The sequence below is a fragment of the Carassius auratus genome, chromosome 13 (genome assembly GCF_003368295.1).
Source record: "Carassius auratus strain Wakin chromosome 13, ASM336829v1, whole genome shotgun sequence".
Taxonomy (NCBI): domain Eukaryota; kingdom Metazoa; phylum Chordata; class Actinopteri; order Cypriniformes; family Cyprinidae; genus Carassius; species Carassius auratus.
Window position 1 is genome coordinate 15,949,860 of NC_039255.1, and position 26,018 is coordinate 15,975,877.

The following is a 26,018-nucleotide window of genomic DNA, read 5'->3' on the forward strand; positions in this document are numbered from 1 at the left end:
CTTTCCGGATAGGGGTGGGAAGATCATTCCACCAGCCAGGAGAATGCTCTGGAAAGTGACTTTTCGCCCCTCTGTAATGGTACCATTAGGTGTAACATGGGCTCTTTTGGGCTTGTTGAAGACCAGTCATGCTGCTGCATTCTGAATCATTTGTAGAGGTTTGATTGTGCATGATGGAAGTCCAGCCAGAAATGCATTAAAGTAGTCCAGCCTAGAAATGACCAGGGCCTGGACAATAAGTTGTGCCGCATGCTCTGTTAGAAAGGTCCTGATATTTCTGATGTTATGCAATGCAAACCTGCAAGATCGAGCAGTCTTTGCAATGTGGTCTTTGAAGGTCAATTATTCATCAAAGGTTACACCAAGATTTCTGACCGAAGTTGATGGGGTAATTGTAGAAGAACCTAACTGGATGGTGAAATCATGCTGTAGAGTTGGAGTGGCAGGGAAGACAAGAAGCTCAGTCTTTGCCAGGTTGAGCTGTAGGTTATATCCTTTCACCCATGCCGAGATGTCCACCAGGCAGCCTGAAATCCGTGCAGCTACCATTGGATCATCTGGTTGAAATGAAAGATGTGCCTGTATAATGGGACCCAGTGATGTCGTGTACATGGAGAAAAGGAGGGGGTCCCTGAGGAACCCCAGTGACAAGTTGACGTGCTTTGGACACCTCCCCAAGCCACCCTGAAAGACCTACCACTGAGATTAAATATATATGTATATGTATATTAATTTACTGTTGACCAACTTTAGAATAAAGGAAATAAATATTTCTCTGAGCTACATCAACTCATGCTCAGCCCCCCTTTCAGTGAAAACCTAGATTAGCCTTGTTAACTTCACAAAAGTATCTAATGTCAGCTACCCTTGTGCAGTGAGACTATGAGAGAGCGGGAGTTAATTTAGGACGCTATCTCACTTGACACTGACATTTTGTGTGTGTGTGTGTATACGACATTTATCTCAATGTGTCTGCTGAAAAGAAATGCTGTGAAGAATTCTCAGCTGTTCCTCAATCTACCCGAACACTTTATCTAGAGGGAATGGGAGGAGAGAGTTAGTACATTTATCCCATCTTTCATCAAAAGATAAGAGCTGAAAAGTGTTGCGATGTCAAGCAGGACCCAGCAGATTCAGAGAAAAAAACAGCACAAGAAAGACCCAAGCAGAGGTCTGATAATCATTCGAAAAGCGCTCCCTAAATTCCTCCCAGCATTATGCTGCTAACATATTAAGCCTCTTTAACTCTGATGTCAGACTGGGGTTAGGTGTTAAGACCAGTGCCGTGGATGTTGATTCTGTTCAACTGAATTGTGAAGTGCAGAGAATATTGGGAGTTTACAGACTCAGGAGGTGCTAAGAAGCTCAGGTCTCTCTTGAGTATGTGTGTGTTTATACGTGTATGTCCAGGATTTATGGTTGTGTCAAAACTGTGTGAACTCGTTCCGACAGTGGTGCTGTTTAATTTGACCCACAGAGGCAGGAAGCAGCTGAAAAAAAGGGTTTCTTTTTCTCTCTCTCAATGAAAAGTACTACAGTAGTCTCACTGGAAAGACCTTGTACAGATGGCCCATAATCATACAAACCCTAATATGAAAGTCTGCCCTAGAGAATGAACTACATGGCTATATCAGTCGGTTCATATTGATAAAGAGAACTATTACCACTTAAAGGTGATGTGTATTTAGCGGTCACTAGTGGCAGAAAAATGAATGAAAAAACAATTGTTTCCAAACAGGTTTCACAAAGAAATTGTTCTTTTATAAGTTTTGTTTGTGCCTTTTAAGTAAAATTTCTACAGAGCAGAATAATTTTATTTGATTTAATATGTGAAATAATCTGTATTTATTACTTTTTCCACACCAGTCTGTTATTGTGGTATCAGCTATTTCATATAAACCCACCCTATACAACAACTGTAAATTTTTTGTTATGTCAGTCAGATAGAAATCCAGTCATTTCAATAGGAATCAACATGAAGGAGAAAGATTTCCCTAAGCAGATTTCACACTGGATTCAAGATGGTTGTGTAAATTTGCAGAGTTGATCAAAAGATAGCTGCTTAGTTTAAAAGTAACTTCTGTGTGAACTATGCTTCAAACATTGCTACTATTGACAACGGACAATGGACCTTTTTTTTTGCACACAGACTTCTCTAATATTACCGGAACCTTTATTGGAAAGAAGCTGCAAATTGGACTAGCCTTATTTTAAACAGCAAAAATCAGGCTACATGAGAAAAGTGAACATCAAACACTTGATCTTTAAACATATTTGTACACATAAACGAATAACAAATCACACCTTAGCAGTTAATAAAGACATACACTGCTATGGCCTTCAGACAAAAGGCACATTTTCAGTGGTTTAGAGATTCAGTGATACTCCAAGCTAGTAGAATTTATCACCGGTAGTCCCACAGAGCACTGCAACTGAAATTGAGTCATCTCTCAGAGGACGTAACAGTCTTTCCTCAGCTTGCTCGTCAGTTGAGCTGTTGAATATGTTGCTCGCATACACACACTCAAATGCACAAAACATCAGTTTGTGTGTGTGCGTGAGGTGTGACTAACACACAGTGCCGCAGATTAGCATTCTAACAATGCGACTCTGGCTGCCATATGTGAGCATGACAAAAGCCACGCCTCCCCCTGCCAATCAAGGTTTCTAAATCGCCACGACAACACCCCCTCGGAACCTCCCCCTTCTGATGACTCAATAGAGAGTTGATCTTTGACCTTAGAACCCTGCCAGTCAGGCACAGAAAGTGTCTGAGGAGTAGTGTCTGTTTGTATGTGTGTTTGTTTTAATGTGTGTGTGGCCGTTTGAAGGGAAAGCTATGGGAAAGTCAACTGTCTAAACAAATCCATGGATCGTTTCAAACAATGAGAGTACAGCCTGTGACTCATTTTCTTGCATTTAAAACTTTTTCGGCAATCTTACCGCATTTAATGCACCCTGACCGTTGGCCAGAGAGTTAGTGGAACTTCACTGTGCCAATAGAAACATAATAACAGCATCATTGTTCCCCTTGCAATGCAAAAAGGAGCTTTAAGATGGAATATGCTGATCTCTCAGGGAACTCCTCATGTTTAATTTTGCGTGACGCTCTGCATTTTAACACATCGTTAAGTGCGTTATCAAGCCATTAGGCCTGTCACATCCACACACACAATAGGGTCACACATACTTATGCATAAATATAAGAGCTGTGACTTTTAGCCTTGGCCTTAATAGAGACAGAAGACATTTTAGGTGAGCTGTCAAGCTCCTGTGTATGTATGTGTTAAATAAAGCTATTATGATGCTGTCAGAGATCTCTAGACCAACAGTGACTGTGCTGATGTGGAGGGCAGGTCTGGTATAAAGGATGACCCTGGGTCAGTGCAGACCCCTGGTGTGTGTATACGTGTGTGTGTTTGTAAGGGCGGTCTGGTCACACTATGGCCATGGAAAGGTTGAAAGGTCAATGTTTTGTTTCTAAATGTCTCTCTTAGGGGACACTGGTTATTTTCTATGCATATAGGTCAACGCAGTGTTAAAGAATCTGAATGTGCAAATGTTTGTGTCCAAAAATAAGTCACTCAGAAGATCCCAGTTGTGTTTTAAATGTTGATTTTGTTTCGAGTTATAGTGCATTTAACTACATGAGAAATCCTGATCATATAGAGATCTTTTGATTTTAGACTTTCATATCTTTGTAAATCTGAGCACAGTCTGAGATCTCATCTGAAGAGGGGATGTCTAAAAGGAGAACATTCTGTAAAAGTCTTTAGTGAAAGTCTCAATTTGCTGTCAATTTCATCTCAAGGCTATTTAGAAGAAACAATTGAGATGGTAATTCATGGTTTTTCTTTCCTGTGGGGAAAATGTTTGCCTCTTCAGGAAAATTGTGTTTAATATTGTTGTATTTAAAGAGATAATTCACCGAAAAATCTAAATCATGAACTCACACTCATTTGGCTGAAAATCTTAATTCTCTGAAACATAAAAAAAAAAAAAAGCTTTGGTGACCATTGACTTCCATTGTATGCACACACACACACACACACACACACAAAGGATGGTAAATGATGACATCAATTACATTTTTGGGTGAACTCTCCTTTAAATTGTGGGGGTTAAGCATTGAGCAACAGCTCTGAAAAATGGTAATAATAAATAAAAATAATCTAAATAATCTGTGGATGGCCTCCAAAGCACGTCACAATCAACACCTGCACACAAACGCATCAACACATTAAAAACAAGACCACACAGAACTTTGTGTTCTTCTGCTCTTTCAGAGGAGCAGCAACAGGTGGAAATATCCTCTAGAGATGACAAGTAAATGATAAAATTCAGAGCGAGCGAGAGAGAGAGAGAGAGAGAGAGAGTTCTTGAAGGAGCAGATGTTGGGGATCTGTGTAAATTATTACTAATTGCCAATTCTTATTATCTGTAATCCTAAACACACATGCACACGCACATGTTCCTAATCGATATTTATATTGTCTTACTTTAATCCCGCCCATTCTCTGCTCTCCCTTGAATTCCTTCCCATTTTTCAGCCAGTGGATGGTGGGAGTGGGGTTGCCGGCAGCAGGACAGCGGAACTTCACTGTATTAGCGGCGGGAACGGCCAGTAGTTTCTTCTCCATCCGGTCAGGACGGGTCCAGTATGGAGCTCCTGTTAGAAATGAGAATAAAATCAGATGCTGCTGAAAATAGCAACTAAACATGACATTTTGAAAGTTTACCAAAAAAACATGTCAGTGTGAATCAATTGGTGCAAATGGACCAAATATAAGTGTATGTTGACATGCAGCATGTTTAAGGGGGTAGGGTGTTCCCTCTCCGGGAGCCTTCGTGTGGGTGAATGTTTATGGAAAGTTTTAACTTGCTCGCTCTGTGGCAGCGTCAGACTGGCTGCCTAATTCCCAGACTGAATTAAAATTTGTTTGGAAAAGCAAACACTCTTACATACACTCTTATGTGAATGTGAGGCGCGTCTATGCTCTTGTAGACAGAACTCTGAAAGGTTCCCAGTGTTAACTCCTTCACAGAGCCATGAACACACAATGTGGATTCCTAATCATAACCTATTATAATAACAGAGCAATTTCCCTACATTTAATCTTCCCACAAATTCAGTTTATAATGTGGTCAAGTCTGTGTTTATGCTTCCTAGTAACTAATGCCAAATATCAAAGCATAAATACTTACAGTAAGATCCTTTAGCTAAAATAATAGTCATTATTTTTTATTTTCAGACAAGTCTTGAACTTTGTGTGTATGTGTCTTTAAGAGACTGAGTAAACATACTTCAATCCCTCCTCAAACAATTAACTCCAGATCAGATCAACCCGCAAACTTGGCGATTAAACCCACAGACGCCACATTTCGCTCCAGACGTACATGCGAGCTCATAGGCACACATCTGTGAATGCGCGCACACACATACACACACAATAAACTCATTAACAGACTGAATACAATTCTCTCTTGCATTATTTGTTCATGCTATCAGATGGTGAATGTAAAGGGTGATTGGCAGGCTGGCATTTCTTTTGGCATAACCGACATACTAAAGCCTGTATACACACACACAAACACACACACACACACACTCTTCCAGTTCCATTCTCAGTTGGTCAGTGATCCGCCAGGACCACAACATGGATCTGTACCCAACAGTGGACATGGCGCCATACGTGTGTTTGTGTGGTTTGCTATTTAACAGAGTTCAGTACAGACAGCTTGAGCTTTAATGTGGGAACCGCAAATCTATAGTGACCCAACTTTTTTTTCCATTTACTTTTATTCTACAGCCAAAAAAGTCATCAAAGTATAACACAACTCTACACAGCTGATATTACGCACAGCTTGCTTCAGTCAGCCAAACTGAGAGCAGTAACCAGCACTGCATCATTAAGATATTACAGAATGATGTCATCAGATGTCACACGACCTCAGCTCTTCTCAAATGTTCCAGAGAGCCCAGACTTCACAGCTCTCAGCTCCAGTGTGCTGATCTCTCTCTCTCTCTCTCTTTCTTAATTAGAGCTGGATTACTGGTCATTAAACTCTAAAGGGGTTTGGGTTTTTGCTTAATCCCTTGTTTCATGCCCTCCCCTCAACCCCTCAACCCTCCCCCAACCCCAATCCCACCACAGCATACAGATGCATTAGCTTTCAGTTCCCTTCCCTTCACTCTCTCTCTCATTCTTTGTGAAAAATCACAAATAAGATCTCTTCCAAATCTCTGTTTTTTTCTCCTACAGAACAATGAGATTAAATAAAGATCAAATGGAAAAAGTCTCCAGAATCTCAGTGTTCTCCCTCAGAATACGATGCCAATAATCTTTTATGTGTCTCATGTAGAGACTTTTATTTTTAATTCGATTTTTGTTATGTTTTTTTTTAGTTAAGACTTAGTTTGATTAGCTTTTTTCTTCTTTAAATCTATTTAAATTTGTATTTTATTTGAAACGTATGTTTCCATGACAAAATGTAAAAAAAAATCATTTAGTTTTCAAGTTTAAGATTTGCATCAAATTTTTTACTCTATTGACAAACTGTATATCAACATGATTACATTTATCTCTATTTTTATTGCATATTTTTTTAAATATGGAAAGAACCAGTGATTTTGATTCGCTTGCTATACTGACACATATTTGCCTGCACAGACATTTATCAAAACGTGTCTAACATATATATTTTTAAATCAATTGTGTCACTGAGTTGAGAACCTACCAACACTAAAACATTTATTAAATCTTCCTAGTTTCTTTCTTTACTTGTTAAACACTGTCAAATAGATTGTGGCATTTTCTCAGATTCTGAGTCACATTTCAGTTGACGCTGTTAGACTTTAAGCTGTTTCTCTTCTTTTCCCTTCCTCTCTTGATTTCTTGTGAGAATTTGCATTTTAGTTTCAAGTGGGGGAAAAAAGCAGCTGATGAAATGAGAAGCAACCTTATTCCAGCTAGAAAAGACAGAAATCTCATGCATTTATTACACAACAGAGAGAACCCATGAAATCTCAATCAAAAAAGAGTATTAAAATTAGATATAAGAGGGTGAAACACACCATTTCCATTACCTGCATCGTCCTCATCTTCATCATAGTCCTCATCATCACCAGAGGACAGCGAGTCTAAGAGAGAAAGAATGACATAGAGAGAGAGAACGATCTCATTACTACACAGTACAGTGGCCTTTCTGTATGAACAATGAACCTATTCATATGATCTGCAGAATGAGGAAAATAAACTGATAACAAATCAAAATCAATTACTGCACACACCCACACACACACACACCCTCAAACACTCACATACACAGCGGTTAATGGATGGCACATGTTAGCAGAGATTCAGTAAGTAAAACGTCTCAGAGATTTCTGATAACAGCTGTATTTTTACACACGTCATGAAATACACGTGCACAAAAACACACTCTTATATCCTGCTTCTAAATGAACAGAGTCAGAGGGAGAAAAAAAACCCGCAATGACCCTAAAAAATAGATTATTCTGTTTTCAGCTCCTCCTCTGTGAACATTTACAGTACACAGGTAACACTGTACAGCACACACTCCTAAAATACCCTAATCTAAAATCCAACACTAGGCTTATTTAGTGCTAAAGATATGCTGTTACTGGGACACTGAAGCTTTCTGTGTGTGGCTTTCACAGTGTTAGTTGAATCAAACCCTCAGATTTATGCTATATTTTCCTGTTTTGTGGCTTAACCGTCTTCAGCTGCTACTGAAGGTTTGTCTTTAAAAATGTTTTAACTTCTAATGGTTTGTTGTTTTTCTGTGGTGGTACATGTTTTTAAAGGATTAGTAGACCCAAAAGTTAAAAACTGCATAAGACGTCAATGACAAAACCCATGCAAACAAATGATGTCATCGATGTCAAACTTGGTGTGAAACATTTAGCGGTACATTATCAGAATATATGCAGGACCATGAAAAGCAAAGAACATTTTCTTTTTCTGTATGTTCCTTACACAGAGCTTTAGAAGACTTGGAATATAGCACACAAGCTAGTCCCTATTCACTTTCGTTGTATGGAACATTACATTCTGTAAAACATCTTATTTTATGTTCCACAGACAAAAGAAACTCAAACAGGTTTGGAATGAAATATGGGTGATTAATGATGTTTTTTGTATGAACTGTCTGTCAATGTGTCTGGTAGCTATGTCTTGTGTTAAAGTGTGCAGAACAGGATATTGCTGTCTTGTGGACTCTTTATCGGCATGCGATAATTGGTGCAGGTTGTGTGCCCATTTCACTTTTTTTTTCTGTCTTTCTCCAGACGCTGGCGAGAATGAGAGCCGATTTGCCCTGGCCTAATGCCAAACACATGTCGGTAAAAAGACCTCTCCCCATGCACTTACTTCCATCTGCTTTAAATGATGAGGTGATTCAATATAATTACATTCTAATTAGTTGTCAATGAGCAGATCAGCTTGTGTCCACGAGTTTAGGGAACCAAATATCACTCCAAACTACTGTTTAAACACACACACACGTTTGTTTTTGTGAAAAGTGGGGACATCCCATAGGCGTAATGGTTTTTATACTGTACAAAATGTATATTCTATCACCCTACACCAACCCTACACTTAACCCTAACCCTCACAGGAAACTTTGTGCATTTCTACTTTCTCAAAAAAAGTCATCCTGTATTATAAGCGTTTTGAAAAATGGGGACATGGGTTTTGTCCTCATAAGTCACCCTCTCCTTGTAATACCTGTGTCATACCAATGTCATTATACAGAGTTGTGTCCTGACATGTCACAAAAACATGCCCCCCCCCCACACACACACGCACGCACACACACACACGTCACACAAAAACAAATCATTCTATCATGTAATGTCTGTTTGTCTTAAGAGTTTAATTATATTTTTATTACTGTATGAACATATTCAGAAAAGCATAATATAATACTTCTACTAGTATTTAATATATATATATACTGTGCAAATCAGGCAGATGTTCAGTATGGGTCGAAATTACATTAGCCAAACTGAACTGAATGTAATATTAATGGCAGTTTAAAATTATTTTTTCTTGACTCATTATTGATTTATTTTAACAAATGTTAAAATATTTGTGCATGATTAAAAAGATTAACTTTTTTTATAAACATATTTTATTTTATTTTAATAAACAAATGTTCCTATTATAAAACGTTTATATATTTTTTTTCTTTTTTTTTATCATTAGGCCCATAAGTAAACGGCACTAGCTAAATTCAGATCACGTGTCAGTAATGTAGCATGCTACCATCTGAAATGTGTAGCATTGTATAATGCAAAATGTATCGCTATTTTTAAATTATACTAAAATAGACATTTTAGTGTATACTGTACCACATAGAATGCAGTGTTCAGATTCCATTATAAACAGTCAGTGACACTTGTTTTTAAAGTAAAAGATAACAATACCTGACAGGCCGGCTCAATGGGTCACATGTGACGCACAGACAAACAACAACTCTAGTAGTTTAACACTGATTTAAATCTGTAGGGACCGAAATATGCCATTTTCCACTGTACTTTCCCAAGAAGGCCCTATGTAATTGCCTCATTTTTATTCAGGTAAAGCCCTTGTCTAAAACAATCCTGTTCAGTCCATGTGGAATATTAAGCAACATGTGGACTATTTAACATTCTGCCTTCGAGTGTGTGTTATTATGCTTGTATGATAAACGTCAAGTCAGCCTGTAGGTCTGTGCTGGGGGTATGTCTCAAGACCTGTTTGCCTGTTGGGAATGAGTCTGACTGGCGAGTTTCTACTTAATGCTTTGCATGCCTGAGCTTGTGCACTACAGTCTGCTGTACTAAAAAAACAACAACACTGCTTAAATATTATTGGGAGAGACTGACCAGTGACTCTGACGGTGTAGTTGTTAAGCAGCATGCTGCTGTGGGCGTGTCTACAGGAATACACCCCTGAGTCTTCATAGGAGACGTTGATGATATGGAGCACTTTTTGCCCCACCCGCGTACGGTTGCTAGGAGACACGGCATCACCGTCTTTCTGCCACACGATGGGGACCAGGAAGTCACGCGGTGTGCAGGAAAGATCCACGGTGTCCCCGACTCCTAACACGTAGTCCTCCAGAAACACTTCAACCTCACTCGACACCCAATCTAACAGAGAGAAAATAGAGATAATGGAGTAAATTCAATCTGCAGTGAATGAATGAATTTATGCAGATATTTCATCCAAAGGTACTTATTGAGCTATTTAGTAAGGCTATGTTAAATGTGTCATGTCACTGCATTCCAAAATGTGTCCATTTTGTTCGTCCACTTTAATATTTTCACAGCATAGAAAAGTTTGAAAGTAATTTTAGCAAGTTTACATGTTTATAGCAAGGCTAATAGTTAATATGTGTTCCCTTATCTAAAGTTTTACTGTATTGGTCAAGCATTTGCATCTGTATTTGGGTAAATGCACAAAGTATGTTTCTGTAAATTCCCTGGGAGTCAAACCCATGTCTTCAGCGTTGCTGGTGCCATAATCTACCAATACGGCAATTTAACCCTTGATTAACATAGTTACTATTGTCATTTGCATCTAGTATAGTCTGACAGACAGATCTACAGAATAAATAATGACAATAATAATAATAATAAAACACTTATATTCTTACTTAGAGACGGATCTAAAAATCATAGAAACACACAACAGGAAAAAATAAACAAATATGTTTATTAACACTCATCTGAGTGAGTCATGGAGACCCACTGAGATACAGAAATGCAACATGCTAGAATAATATATTCTGACAGTCTCTTTTATTTTCCCTGTCTTTTATTCCATCACCTCTATAAAACCTGGTTGTCTTTTTGTAGCATCTCTATCACTCTTTAATTCTCTCTTTTCAAAGTGACATTCATCTCCGGGTTGAGTAGTGACAGACTTAAATACTGATATATTCAATAAATGTTGTGCTAGTGTGTGTGTGTTTGTGTATGTATGAGGTCAGGAGTGTGCTGACAGAAGACTTGCAGACAAGACTAAGCTCGAGTGGAATACAGAATCGAGGTGTATGAATTATAGATCGCCCGCTACATGTTAACGCATACACATGCGCTGTTAAGTGCAAAGTCCAAAAACACAGTTCCATCTGAGGCTGTCTGAAGGCCACGAGAAGTGTTAATATCTCTTTGATCAGTTCTTTTGTGTTTCACTCTTGATGCCATCACATCTGCCTCTCTGTCCCCTTTCTCAACCTTTCATCTTGTCATTCACTCATTTCTGTACCTCTTTCTACCCCCTCTACACCCCTCAAATCCAGAGGCACCACAGTGCTGACATCAGACGGCAGCTCCTTCAGTGAATAAATGCTGCTGTGTGTGCTCGTGTCTATTCTATATCCTGTGTAAGAGAGGGAGTGTATGAGATGTGTATGTGCATTTGTGAAAAATATGCCGGGCCCCGTGAAAGTCACTAATGTGCGTGGGGAACGTGTTATAAATAAATATCATAAATGGCTACTGTGTGTTCCCATATTTCCCAGGAGGTGTGTGGAGAATAGAGCCAGTGTGAGCGCTGATGTTTTACAAGGCTGATATAGTAAACTCTCTAGGAGGACCACAGATCAGGTGAGACCCCGTTGACTGTTAGGCTATACAAGCCTCATTTTATGTGCCACCGTGCTCTGAAATTCATAATGCAGAGTATGTCTCTGTTTTCTGCTATATACTGTATTTCCACTCATGTAAATGGTAGTTGCTCGGCTGAAGTATGTGACTGGATATCTGCTGGTTTTGAGCCGTACATATAATTTGACATCACTCTGGAACCACAGGATATGACATCATGACAACACTGATTGGCTAAAGGCTAAAAGCAAAAGGCAAAACTAGATTACTAGATTTCAGCAGTGGTCAACCATCCCGGATGTGAACCAATGTCCTGACCTTCGTGACCACAACACTACTGTCCTCCAAAGCCCGTAATCATACATTCACTCTATAATCAGCTTCATGTATTTCCATAATCACTGTAGATTCAAGCACTGTTTTATATTCGGCACACACACACACACACATGCACACACACTTGCATGAATTGAGGACAGTTTTCCTTTGATCATGCAGAAAAGATGAAAGGTTTTTTTGTGTTTTGCTAGAGTTGTGCAGGGTAATATTTGAGATGTGATTTAAAACCTGCTGCCATGGGCAACACAGCAGTCACTGAAATATATTTGACTGAAACGAACAGGTCAACACTCTGTGTGTATTTGGGTGAGAAGGGCATTTTTATCAGTAATCAGAAAACAGTAGTTTTTTATACATTTAATTCAAAAATAGTTGTGTGTGTTTAATATAAAGTGTGTGCATTTGGTTGATTAAATGTAAACACATCTTAGATGTCTGCTACTTTCAATATAATATTTATTATATAAGAAAACAATACAATTATTTACACACTTCTGTTCAAACATTTGGGGTCGGTATGATTTTTTTTTTTTTTTAAGTCTCCTACACTCACTAAGACAGCATTTATTTGATCAAAAATAGTAAAAACTGTAATATTGTGAAATCTTACTATAATAGAAAATAATTGTCTACTATTTTTATACATTTTAAAATGTGATTTATTCCTGTGATGCCAAGCTGAATTTTCAGCATCATTACTCCAGTCTTCAGTGTCACATGATCCTTCAGAAATCATTCTAATATACTGATTGGCTGCATAATATTAAATTTGTGTTGCTTAATATTTTTGTGGAAACTTTTTTTTCAGGATTATTTGATGAGCATAAAGTTCAAAAGAACAATATTTATTTGAAACAGACATATTTTGTAACAGTACAAATTATTTTTCATTAGTTTAATGTGTACTTGCTAAATAATGGTATTAATTTATTTCAAACTCAAACTTTTAAACTGTATACTGTATGTAAGCATTTAGCATTTTTAGAATAAAAAAAAAAAAAAGATTTACACGCGCACAAACACACACACACACACACACACACACACACACGCACAAGCACACACACGCACACACACACACAAACACAAACATGTGTGTGTTGGGTGGGGGTTAATGTGGCCTCTTGATTTATTTGCTTGTTTTTAGGGATGTATATTGAGTCCCTATGTTGTTCATTCCAGCATTCACTCTCTCTCACACACACACACACACACACACACGCATACAGTTGACAGCATGTGATAAATGTGTGTACGACTAACAGTCTCTGGTTTTACTTGTTTTGGGTGTTGCAACAAAACGACAGGTTAAAACAAGAGAATGAGGGGGGAGGATAAAGAGTCTGCACACACACACACACACACACACACACACAAACACACGTTGATATATGTGGTTTAATGGGGACTTTCCATAGGCATAATGGTTTTTATACTGTACAAACTGTGTTTTCTATCACCTTACACCAACCCTAAACCTAAACCTACCCCTTACAGAAAACGTTCACAATTTAGTATGTCATGGCTGAAACAATCTATTGTGACACAGTGTAATCATAACATGTAGCTGATTTATAGCAGGTAATTAGTCTGCACCTTTATCTACTCACACACACACACTCACCAGCTTGAGCTGTGCCAGTCTGCTCTTTTGCCGTTTCCCGCTGCTCTCGGCCGTTTGGCGTGATACACTCAGTCAACATCCCCTACTGTTGTCTGACCTTCATACTGAACAACAAGCATTCATGCACACAGTCTCATGCACACTTATCCTTTCCGCTCCCTCCGTCTCACCATTATCCAATCTTGTTGCATAAAAGAAGCATCTTTCTAAAGTTGGAGTCTGCATCCACTGTATTTGTTAATTGCAGATGCCGGATGTAAAAATGTCACGTTTCTGAGCCAGATCCTCCTCTGAATGAGACTGGCAAGAGAGAAAGAGAGAAAGACACGATCGACGACGATTAGGATTAAGACAGAAAAAGAGTTGGACAGAGGAGAGTTTGCAGCTTGTTACCTCTTTTATTCTGTCCTGTTGAGGCGTGTGTGTGTGTGTGTGTGTGTATGAGTAGACAAGGCTTTCTAAAGGCAGCAGCTTTCTTTAACTTTCCTCAGGGACACACCGTCTCTCTCTCTCTCTCTCTCTCTCTCTCTCTCTCTCTCACACACACACACACACACACACACAAAACCTCCTGCATCAGCGCGCTAATTAATAATGGAAACTGGGTGTTCTGAACATCCAGAGCCCATCCAGAGCCTGAGCCAAACTTTCTAACAATCACACAACCATACATACACACACACACACAACATTGCAATCAGGGACCGAACCATCTTAATTCTCATTCCATAGACGAACTGGCCTAGTTTCAAACCCTACACACTGTACATAACACACACTCAAAACACATCACAGCAGCTCGTAAAATGAACAAACATGCTCTTAATCTAAAGTAACGTCAGTATAGCTTTGGATATTTCACAAACGTCTTTATCCAGAACCAGTTTCGTCTCTTAAGTAATTTCCTCAGAATTAGGGTTAACAAAAACGGTATGTGTGTTCACTACTAACTGTTGTGTGTGTTCACTTGCATGGATTAAATGCAGAGCAAAAAATCCGGGAATGGGACAGCATACTTGACTACATGTCACATCAATTTAAATTATGCACAACTACAAGCAACCAACCCAAACCAAACCAAACCCTAATCCTAACCCTAAAGTTAGCACATTTTATTAATATTACTCAATACTCAATTGTATAATTACACTGTAGCAATGACACCTTAAATAAAGCTTAACAAAAAAAAAAAAAATCTAATTTTCTGATTCTTTGTTTTAGCCAACATTATTGGGTCTATACTAAATTGTTGTATTGTTAAAAATGTGCTGTAAAGCCAAATGAGTTGTCTTAACTGTCTGAACAAAGTGAAATAACATCATTGTGATGGTGACAGAATAAGAAATGAGCTGAGTGAGATGTTAATCTTTTAACTCTGTGACCTTAAATTGGCCTCAAAGAAACACAAGCGATCAAGCAAATACACACACAACCACGTCACCTCTCTTTGGCCTATGCCCGGCTGCCCCCTTTACTCAATCCATCTTTTAGTTTGAATAGAAACAGCATTTTCATAGAAAACAGAGAGAGAGAGAGAGAGAGAGAGAGAGAGAGAGAGAGAGATGAGGTATTACTGGGCAGGAAAAGTACTAATCCTCTGCCTTGCTTCCTTCCAGCCAATGATACCCAGAAGCAACTGGCAACAGCTGCTCAGAAAGATCCCAAATCACATACACAGTCTGAGTGTATTAACATGAATATGCAAATCCATTTATAACTCAAATTTTGTAAAACAAAAACAGGTTCCCCTAAACATGTGACACACTGTTTAGTCTATCACACAGTATAAATGGCTAATAACTGAAAACAAAAATTTCTTATGGCCTGCTGTCCTTGTGTAACATTATAACATTTAATGCTTGCACACTGTTAACTAAGCCAGCATTTAATCACTTTCAGTTACAAACTGATCTATGTGCGGTATATGCTTTGTTACACTGTCATTAATGCATTATTAATGCTCTATAAACTATTTATAAGCATCCCAAGAGAGAAAGCAGCCATCATAGAGGACTCTGTGTTCCTGAGAAGCTTAATATATAAGATGCTAAGCCAAAGTTTAAATCTAACCAAAATCCAGAGGAGATTGATGGACGGACTGCTGTTTGTGCGACACATCAAGTACTGGTTTGTTGCGGATGTGTGTGTGGGATGCTATGTGTTGGACCAGGAATATTGCCAAGGCAGAGGTTCATTCCATGGGTGGTAAAGGAGAAGTGTACATGTCTCTGTGTGTGTTTGTTGGACTTCCTACAGCACATAACTTTTGCCATCTGTTCATGACTGCCAGAAGTGGTATAGGGGAGCTAAGGGATATCAGCAACACACACACACTCAAACACACGTTGACTTGGCTAAGTGAGGACTTAGCATAGACTTCTATTGTTTTTATATAAAGCTACTTATAATTACTAGAGGCTAACGCAAACCCTTAAAGAAAACCTTTTAAAACACCCCAAATTGTGGGGTCTGCAAGGTTTTGAAAAAAAAAAAAATTCTATGCTAACTATGATCTGTATATTAGACATAATATATATGTATGTATGAATGTATGTATGTATATATATAGTGTATATAGTCTGTCAGGAATGAAGCAAGTCCTGCTACACTGTGATGCACACACACACACACCAAGCCGTTTGTTTTACCACTTATGACTTTATGTAGGTATCTAAGTAATGTCCTTCAGGGGAACTGATAATTAAATTGAAGACACCCATCCTACAGGGTGACAGGCCAGCAAGTGTGTACGTGCTTCACACGCCTCTGCCTCTGTCTGTATGTACAGGTGTGTGCAATACCGCGCAGGTATCTGGTATAAGGAAGTATCTCTGTGTGTGTGAACAGGTGGTTGTAGAATGTGTTTCTTTTCTCATTAATAACTCATCTGCTGTCCTGCAGTGAGCTTCAAATAGCATTTCATGAAGTGAACAAATCCCCACTATTAACATCAAAACAAAAGAAAACATGTCTAAAATTTTACATAATTGTAAGTAGTTAGTAATAAGAAGGAATTGCAATATAATGTCTGTTTAAAACATAATGAACATTTAAGAAATTGCAGTTTTGCATAAACGCACACTTACTTTGTATTGCATATCAAGACTTAAGACCAAGGAATTAGGACATGATATTCTGCTTTATAAAATGGATAGTTCAATTTCTAATTATCAATTCTAATTGGACGAACCATGTTATGCCTTATATTGTCATTATACATACAGTATACATCATAACAGCCACTTTACATCCATTTATACTAGTTACGTTAACTTCACTGTAATGAGCAGCCTCTTGTGGCTTATTTCATTTATCTGTCTGTCTGAAATGATCAAACTAAATTTATTGTGACTGGATACAAAGACATAAAAACATGAATAGTGGAATATAAAGAAAGAGAGAGAGAAACAGGGGATTTGGTGGTTAGGATTAGAAGTGAAAAGGAGCTGGGTGGTGAAGTGTTTGCAGGTTTTGGTCTCATAACAATCCCTCTTTGTTTATGCTGTGGTTTTGCTGAAGACTTTCTGCATTCTCTCCTTTGGACCATGTGTGAACATTAACTGTAATTCTCTCGCTGTCTCCTAATATTTACCTGCTATCAGTATGAGAAATCAGATCCGCCAGCAATCAGATGATCTCTCCCAACACACACTCACAGAGCGGAGAAATGGGCCAAGAAAGCATCAAGCTCATTTGTATTTTCTAAGTGACTGTAACATGTTTAGTAGAGCCGTCTAGATTCCAAACACAACAGAGACTCAGGTGAACTCAGCCAAGAAACCTGTCTTTAACAAACAACTGAGAATGATCAACACCGTGGCCTCTCATGCCTGCCCACATATGCAGAAAATTCAGACACTATCTTCCTGGAGTGATAAGCTATTTTTCGGTCCACACACACAAATACACACACACACACACGCACTTAGCTGTCATGTAATCCACTCTGCAGGGCCTCATCCGTCAACTGCAGGATAATAAATCAATGGCAAGGACAAAGTGTGTTTACATAATATCAACTACACAAGTGTTCATTGCAACAATACCAACTTTGTGCCACTGTACAAACTCAGCCCGTTACAAACTGCCCAATCGAAGAGGCTGTAACCCAAGCTCCTTAAAAACACAGAATCACTGACAACCTATTCATTTTCAGCATGTGATAAATAGCAACACACGATTTGAAAGTGTCCAAAACAATACATTTGAGAAGTGCTTGCATTGAAAAAAGATGTGCATCAGAGGTTAGTGGAGTGTGGAGATGCAAAGATTCAGATGAACTAAAATGAAGCATTTAGTGTGTGAACAGAGTTTGACTGATTTATTTAAGAGAACTAACTGATTCATTTACAAATGAAACATCACTGCATCCACTATACAAGACTTACTGAAAATGTAGGCAACAAAATATTTCAGAACAAATCACAACTGCAAAAATGTATATTACCAATATAATCCCTATAGAAATGAAATTTCCAATCATTTCAAATAACTTTCTTGTTCTGATTCAGACTAATGTGTGATTTTGACATATTCAATAAACAGAATCTGTTTATTAGAACAAAATATTCCCAAATCAATCTTGGTTTATCTACTGTGGGTATAAAAATAAATCACCCCCATTTTAAATAATTACATTTTGTAATCACAATAATCACAACACAGGCCCTCCCTGGATCAGAACGTCCCTTCAAACTGGATGAAAGAGCCAGGAGGAAACTATGAGAGGCAAGAGACCTACAGCAACTCTGAAGCAGTTGCAGGCATATATAGCAAAGTCTAGATGTGTAAAGTAAGTAGAGACATATCCCAGCAGACTAAAAGCTGTAATTAAAGCAAAAAGTGGTTCAACAAAATTGGTGCTATCCTTTCTCCAACTCAGTGATTCTGTTTTTTTTTTTTTTTTCTCTGACATTTTGGTGTTGTATCTTTCACTTGGATGTTATAAGTTGCACTGAGTAAATACAACAGGATAAAATAAAAACTGTGTCCATCTTCATTTCTGAATTACAATACTGTTTCACAATATTTCTGTTTTTACAGTATTTCACATCATCATGCAGTCGTTAAGCATAAGCCTTCCTTAAAGAACATAAAGAAATACTTACCCCAAACCTTTGATTGGTTTATACACTATATATATTCAAAGTTTCCATGACTTTTCCAGGTGTGTAAAATGCATTGTAATAACTCATGAGCATGAGACAGAGAAGGTGATTTGTAATGTCTGACCTGTGGGCTCTGGGGACAGCAGGTGGGCACTGTACACCGGAGGGAAGATGAGTGCTGCGAGGTACAGAAGGAGACAGAGCGGGACCATCCCGGGCCGAGTGATGCGTGGACGAGTGTCCTCACCACGGAGACTAGATTCAAACATCCTCCACTGTTCCACACATACTGTCAATGTAGCGCTTCCACACACACAGACACTGAAACACAAAAACATATTCAACAGTCATAAGAGACCTAACAGAGAAGGAACACTGAACAAACACTTCCTATAACAGCATGAAAAGTAAAAATGCTCACAGATATTCAATAAAACTTAGGCCTGTTGCTTTGTTATTTTGACATGGGACAAATCTTTCAAAACACTCTATTGAAATGCTGTGCTGACGTAAAAAATGTCTCTCTGCATATATCGTAAATTGAGAAATAAAGTGCGACGACCACACACAATTGCCACGAGCAAATGAAATGAAGTGATTTCGTATTATTGCTCCCGCGCTAGTTTAGACGAGACTGGGATTTGTTGTAAACTCTCTTTTGCTGTCTTATTCTCCCTTTTTTTCTTCTTCTCTCTGGTCGGTCTACTCTGAAACACATCTTTCACTAAGCTAACACAAACACACTTATCTCTCTAAAGAAAATATATGCTCCCCTCACACTCTCCGACTTATGTGTGCGTGTGTGTGTGTGCGTCTTGCCACATAGAGAGTTTACATTAGTCAAAATCAAAAAAAATGTAAAGAAGTTAAAATACACACACACACACACACACTGTAGGCTGTACGGTTTTATTCCCCACTGAGAGGTTTTTCCTCAAAGACGCTGAGAATGTGAGAAGACTCTGGGTTGCTTTAAACTTGAACTCCTGTTATTTCAGAACAGCCCTGGTTTAGACACACAAAATGTTTGCTTTAAGTTTAAACGGTGGCATTCTTCTCGAACAGACACACACACTCTCCTGAGGCTATGTGGCGCTGTTTTTCTTTCCCTTGACGAGCAGACGCTCAATTCTTGGTCAGCACATACTGAAGAGAGAGAAAGAGAAAAGCCGGGCTGGTGTGTTGAGTAACTCAGTGTTTTCTCTGGCCGGCAGAGCAGAAGCATGCACTGTGCTGTGGGCTGATAGTGTATCAGCGCTGGCTGTTGTAGGAGAGAAGGGTATATTTGTGGAGCGTATTTCTGGAGTGTGTATAGTAGGTGTGTTTTTTGAGCATATTTCTGGAGCCATACTATCTTATAGTAACAAAGCTTAAAAGTAGGGGAGAGGCCTTAAAGGTGTTGTAAGTTTCTGACTCCACTAAAGCATAAAAATACCATAATATGTTTGCAGATATTTAGGAAACATGCTAAGTTAATATATTTGTTTATCTGAAAAATGATGCTTCAGTCAGTTCTTCTCCTTTGAAAATGTGCTTTCCGGGCTGGAATGTCGGTCTTTGTTTTGGTTTGTGAAACCCGCTCACTGCCAGTTTACCAAATTGTATTTCGGCAACCCGAATTACCAGTTGGCGGGAAACACAGTATATTTAATTTCAGTCATGGAAGCTGGCAAATTAAATGGATGAGAGCGTCAATCTGCGTATGTGTCAAATCTGAGGAGGAGGGACTGGGTTGAAAAAAACCCTCTCCAATATTTTGAATTTGGACTGCAGTACCTAGTTCAACCACTCGGTGTCAATCCTACATCCAGCCCCTTAAGCAAAAATAAACTGATAGATTCTTGGACTAAGCCTTATCTCATATTATTAAGCATTTTTTTTGGAGTACTTGACTTTGATTGGTTTATCACAGCATTGTGTGGTCTAAGGCCACTAAACTGTATAATTGACCGTTTTACCACAGGCAATGATTTATTTGAGTTCTGCTCAAAATCAAAATTACATGTCTATTACATGTGAAGCAGTGTACTAAATGGGAAAATGTGCAGTAAGCTATCCTTATCGCAAAATAAACCACTCTGGGGCGATACAACACTATCCTGTTGCAGTTTATTTTGTGATAATGAATGGATGATTGTGCAATAGCTGTTACTGCAAATAACATTGTGTAGTTTGAACACCGAACTGTGCCTGTTTGTATCTTACCTATGCATTTATAGTGAGTTATTTTAACACATATCAGTCAAAGGTTTGGGGTCTGAAAGATATATAAAAAAAAAAAAAAAAAAAAAAGCTAAAGCAAAAGCAGTCTCTTAGGCTCACCCAGGCTGCATGTAGTAATGTAAAATTTTCATTCACTTTACAATGTAATTTATTCCTGACATGGTAAAGCTGAATTTTCAGCAGCCTTTACTCCAGTCCTCAGGGTCACATGATCCCTTTAGAATCATTCTGATTTCGGATTTGATATTCAGGAACCATTTCTTAATATGTTGAAAGCAGTTAAGTTGCTTAATATTTGTTTTCCGAATTCCCTGAATAGAAAGTTCAAAAGAACTTAAAAAGTTCTTTAAAAAAATAAAATGTTTTTGTAAAATTTCATCTTAAATAAATATATACATATATAAAATAAAATAATCGACCCCAAACTTTTATTGCAAATACTTCTGTGCAAATGAAACTTTATGGTACAGGAAGCTGGGACTGCGTGACATGACTAATGTGCAGCAGTCTTTTGCCGTGTGGTGTGCAAAACTCTAACTCTTTAAAAAAGTCGATGTTTATCTATGGGATTACTGAAGAATTTGATTTGGACTCTATTGAAATATTATGATTATCATTCTAGCCAATAATTCAACATTAGCTTCTATGTTTTTATTGTCTATATCTGTCTATGTCTGTATGTGACCCATACAAAAGTATAAAAAAATTCAATGCTCTTTTAACGGCAAGCAAAATGACTACGGACATGAACAAGGCAGTGCAAGAATATTCTGTCAAATCCTGGGCGTTTATGCGTGTAATGTCTAATAGTTTTGGGTGAAAGAGGGTTTTAATAGAATCCCATCACACGCTAGTCACACCTTGCAACAAATCTGGGACTCAAAAATGTCAGTAATCTCCAGTAATTGTGCAGCCATGTCAACTGCCAGCCCAGCCTAAATCTGCCAATGAAAATAGGGATTAGAAGGGAGACAGAGTAAGAGAGAGATTAAGAAAGTGAGAGAGAGACAGCAGATGAAAAGTCTGAAAGTCTGAGGTGTCTCTATTAGAGTTTGGCTGTAATCCTCTTCCGAGTACTTCACTCGCCGTCCTGCGGCTCTCTGTCAGCGCACGTGTGGGGGTGTGTGTGGCTACAGGTTTGTGCATTGCTTCAATGTAGACAACTGAATAACGGTGAGATTTCCATAACCCACCCTTTTAAACACATCAAACACACTCAAATCAAAGAGGAGCAATTTACAAACCACATTTACAGATGTGTGTCACTGTGAAATTATGGGTTTCTCCAAGCTTCTCAGCCAGTGACTTTTCTGTGCTTTCTAGCATTAAATCCATAATTTCATATGCTTACATAAAGCATATGGCATGACACTGTCCACAAAAACATTCATAGAAAAAGAAAACATAAGGGTAATTAAAAACAGAAGGATGAAACAGCTAGAGAGCTCAGTAACATTGTCCATTTTTTATTATATGCCTCGTTTTCGTTCATGCTTTTCTTAGCCTTTGGACTGCATTGTGTGTTTAATGATCTTGTGCACATTTTTTATTGAAGTTTATAATATATATTAAATTAATCTGTTGCCGGTAGCTTATGAGGTCTAAAGAAAGCATTAGGAGCTTTAGAGAAAGAGAGAGAGAGAGTTTGATGACTTGCATTCAGGACTTCAACTCTCAATCTTTCGACAGTCCACAGAGTGGCGTATTTTGAGCCTGTACCGGTCCTCTATGGGTCACAATTAGTTGAGGTTCCAAATGAAAAGAGCCAATTTTTTTCCCCTGATGACACAATCTCTAACATTTGAGTTGTGCGTGACTTGGAGAGACCTTTACTATTTCCTCCAGGGCTGGTTTGATAAGTGCAGGGGACACATGACTAGAAAAGTAATGATTATCACCCCCAAAAAAGGCAAAGACATCATAATGTGGGAGACTTCCATCCTTTTAACCAATTGTTTCTACTCTATTGAGTTTTCAGAGATTCTGAGATTATTTGGTAGCACTTTATTTTATAGTCCTGTTCCTCATGTACATACTATGTAATATGCAATAACTAGGTAATAACTAGGTACTAACCCTGAACCTACCCCTAAACCTATCAAGGCAGTGAGGAAACCTAACAGTTTACATCCTAGTCAGTTCTCACCACGGACTCCTGTCGGGTTTGAATGACTCTAGTACATGAGGTGGCTAATTGCCCCCAGTAGCCCGCGTTAACACCTCCAGAGACTCTAATTCACTCCAATAGCTACAATTGTTTTCAGATGGCCGGTGGGTACGGCGGAGGAAAAACTGGTGAGGTTCTCTTCAGTGTGAGCTAAAAACAACACAAATGAAGCCCTGCTGAGGTGGCCGCAGAAGAAATGGATGTAATTTGGGTTTTGAAATGCGTCATACTACATCAAGCTGTAAAGGGCTTAGTCTCTCATCAGAAAGACACGCCAACTGACTCACAGTTAACCAGTTATTGAGATTTCGACAGGTTAAAATATAAATGGCTCTATGGTCTCTGAAGGGAATACAGTAGCTATAAACAGTTTTGTGTTAAACTCATGCACCACGAATAGCGTTACAGCGCTCACAAGGAAGATCGGCTGATATAAGCGTTATAGATATAACCCTTGACTAGCCTGTGTTTCTGTCACCTCACATCTCATGGTGGGTTTCGGCACCATTAAAACACTTACACCTACATGACAAAGACCAGCCGCTGACATATTAAAGGCTAGTTTGTGAATGAGTAATGACTGCCACACAACAGGCTAAATTATACACCGCAAACATTTTGAATTGAGCCATATTGTACATTAATTCAGCACAGGTGCGGCTTCTCCTCGAGACTTGTGGAGCTGCTTTCGACCACGCAGTACTCATACTCACACACACACACACACCGCAACACCTGTCCGACTGTAAGCGATACGGCAACACACCACATGTCACCGCAGCTCACTTCTACACTAAAACTTTGTTTCCATTCCCTTGAAGGCTTTGATTGAATCAATAGCCCAATTGAAAAACACGTTTTGGACCTGGACAAAGGAAATAACTAGAAACATGAGGAATAAGACTATTATACACAGCTGAAATACGACTGGTCTTAGCAGCTGTCTGCTTCAAATTCTGTGTCAAAACTTAACGCCACATAAAAACTAGTGAAGTATTTGAGGCCATTCAGCTTTTATAGAAGCCTATATTAGAGACGGCTCTGATGCTGCTTTGCGTCCATGCACATAAATGATGCAGTGCAGCCTTAACTTTATTATGATGGAGTATTTACTTTTTGTAATTTGAATATTTCAAAATTCATGTTTGTATATTTATAACAAATTCCATTAGGCTATTAGACTACTGGACAATTGTAAAAGACAATATAATAACGTAATACGCTAATAAGAATTATAATTATAAATCCTCACCAAATTCCTTCTTGACACAGTAATCCTTTTTGAGATAAAAAAACAAAAATAGATTTGTCAGTTTTTTTTTTGTTGTTGTTGTTGAGAAAGCTTGGTCTGCGAGGTCGTTTCCAGATGTTTCGTGAATTGCATTCAGGGGGCAAATCATCCAAAAACAATCAAGTTTCCAAATCCAAGGCGTGAACAGACGTGAAGTCAGAGGAGTGTTTGAGAAGACGCCGTATTCACACACAGCTTTGAGCTGTCCGACTCTGTCCAGTCCTTAAAACCGGTGAAAAGTGTATCAAAGCCCCACTAGACTGTATCATATAAAGGAGCACCTATGTAGTTTTGGCTCGTAAGAGGGTCTCGGGGTCCTACGGAAGAAGCTCCGCTCTTCTCCGCTGCGCTGTCCGGGCACAACTGCTTCGCTGCGCCGCTGGGTCGGTTGTGAAGTGCGGGACGTTTGGTGCTGTGTGAAAGCTTGGCTCACAGACTCCCACTAACAGTTTGAGCACCGTGCTCTGGAGAGAGGGGAAAAAATTAACTAGGATCGGATTTCAAACGGCGTCCCTGCTGCGAGTGCAGTGCTCGCCGCCTGACGCCCCCCTTGCGAGTTCAGGGCAGAGAGAGAGAGAGAGAGAGAGAGATAGAGAGAGAGCCGCAGGCGCCTCCCACACCAAACCCGAATATTCAATCAACTTACTCACTGTCAAATTAGCTGCGCTCAGCGAACCCAAACCACGCCATGGACCGTGGAGAGAGTCAGCAGAAATACAATCATAAAAACAGCAAAGATTCTGCTGTTCATACTCTTTTCTGGGAGAGATTTTATAGCGGGGTTTGGGGGTATGACAGCATTATAGTAAGAACAAAAGTTTGAATACAAGTCCAGTGAGGGCTTTGGCCATTGTTTGAGGAGGTAACCATAGCAAACGCTGGTCTTATCGTCGACAGAAGTAGACCTAAAGTGTTATTAAGTAGCTAATAGATTTACACAGCACAAATATACAAAAAATAAAAAAATAAAATAAATAAAAAACGTGACATTCTAAAACGAAACGCTTAACGTGGCTTAATGTCCTAAGTGATGTTAACAGACCAAACTCACTAAACATAAACACAACTAATAAAGTATACTATGTTCAAAAAAATGCAACTCGTTTAATAAAACGTTAAGCCTTATGATGGTTTTCTATGTGAGGGAAAAGGCTTAACGTGTTATTAAACGTGTTGCATTCATATTCAGGGCTCATCTGATTTTTCATAGATAGTATACTTTATTAATATGATGTTTAGTTAGTTTGGTCTGTTAATATCACTGTATTAGTACACGTTAAGCTTTTTTCACATTGAGCGTTTTAGAATGTCCCAAAAACCACCTTTCTAATTGCTTTAAGAGAGGCAAAATACTTTTTATCTCTCTTGTGACGATTGCGCCCAGAAAACTGTTGACAGAAATCCTTTAAAATCACACTTACAGCCATTACATAATTTACACTCTGATAATGTTGTATAATATATCATATCCTGTCACTGAATAGCGTTTATAAATGTCAGCTTTACTTTAATGTCCCATGGGTCATACCTCATATTGTGTAGTGAAGAAAGCGATTCAGCATTTAAGGTGATGAGAAACTAAAATGAACTTAAAATATACCTTACTAGCAAAAATATTTTTGACTGTCTGTCATTTCATGTCACTT

General features: G+C 38.6%; 1 protein-coding gene across 1 annotated transcript in view; it reads right to left on the minus strand.

The window, feature by feature from the left end:
- Window positions 1–24,943, minus strand: part of LOC113112845 (fibroblast growth factor receptor 3-like) — a 41,863-nt gene extending 16,920 nt beyond the window's left edge. The window contains 5 exon segments of the mRNA XM_026278760.1: window positions 4,500–4,669; window positions 7,076–7,141; window positions 9,893–10,159; window positions 18,816–19,012; window positions 24,334–24,943. Of these exon segments, the coding sequence (XP_026134545.1) occupies window positions 4,500–4,669; window positions 7,076–7,141; window positions 9,893–10,159; window positions 18,816–18,960 (648 nt within the window). The 5' untranslated portion in view covers window positions 18,961–19,012; window positions 24,334–24,943.
- Window positions 24,944–26,018: the final 1,075 nt, after the last annotated feature.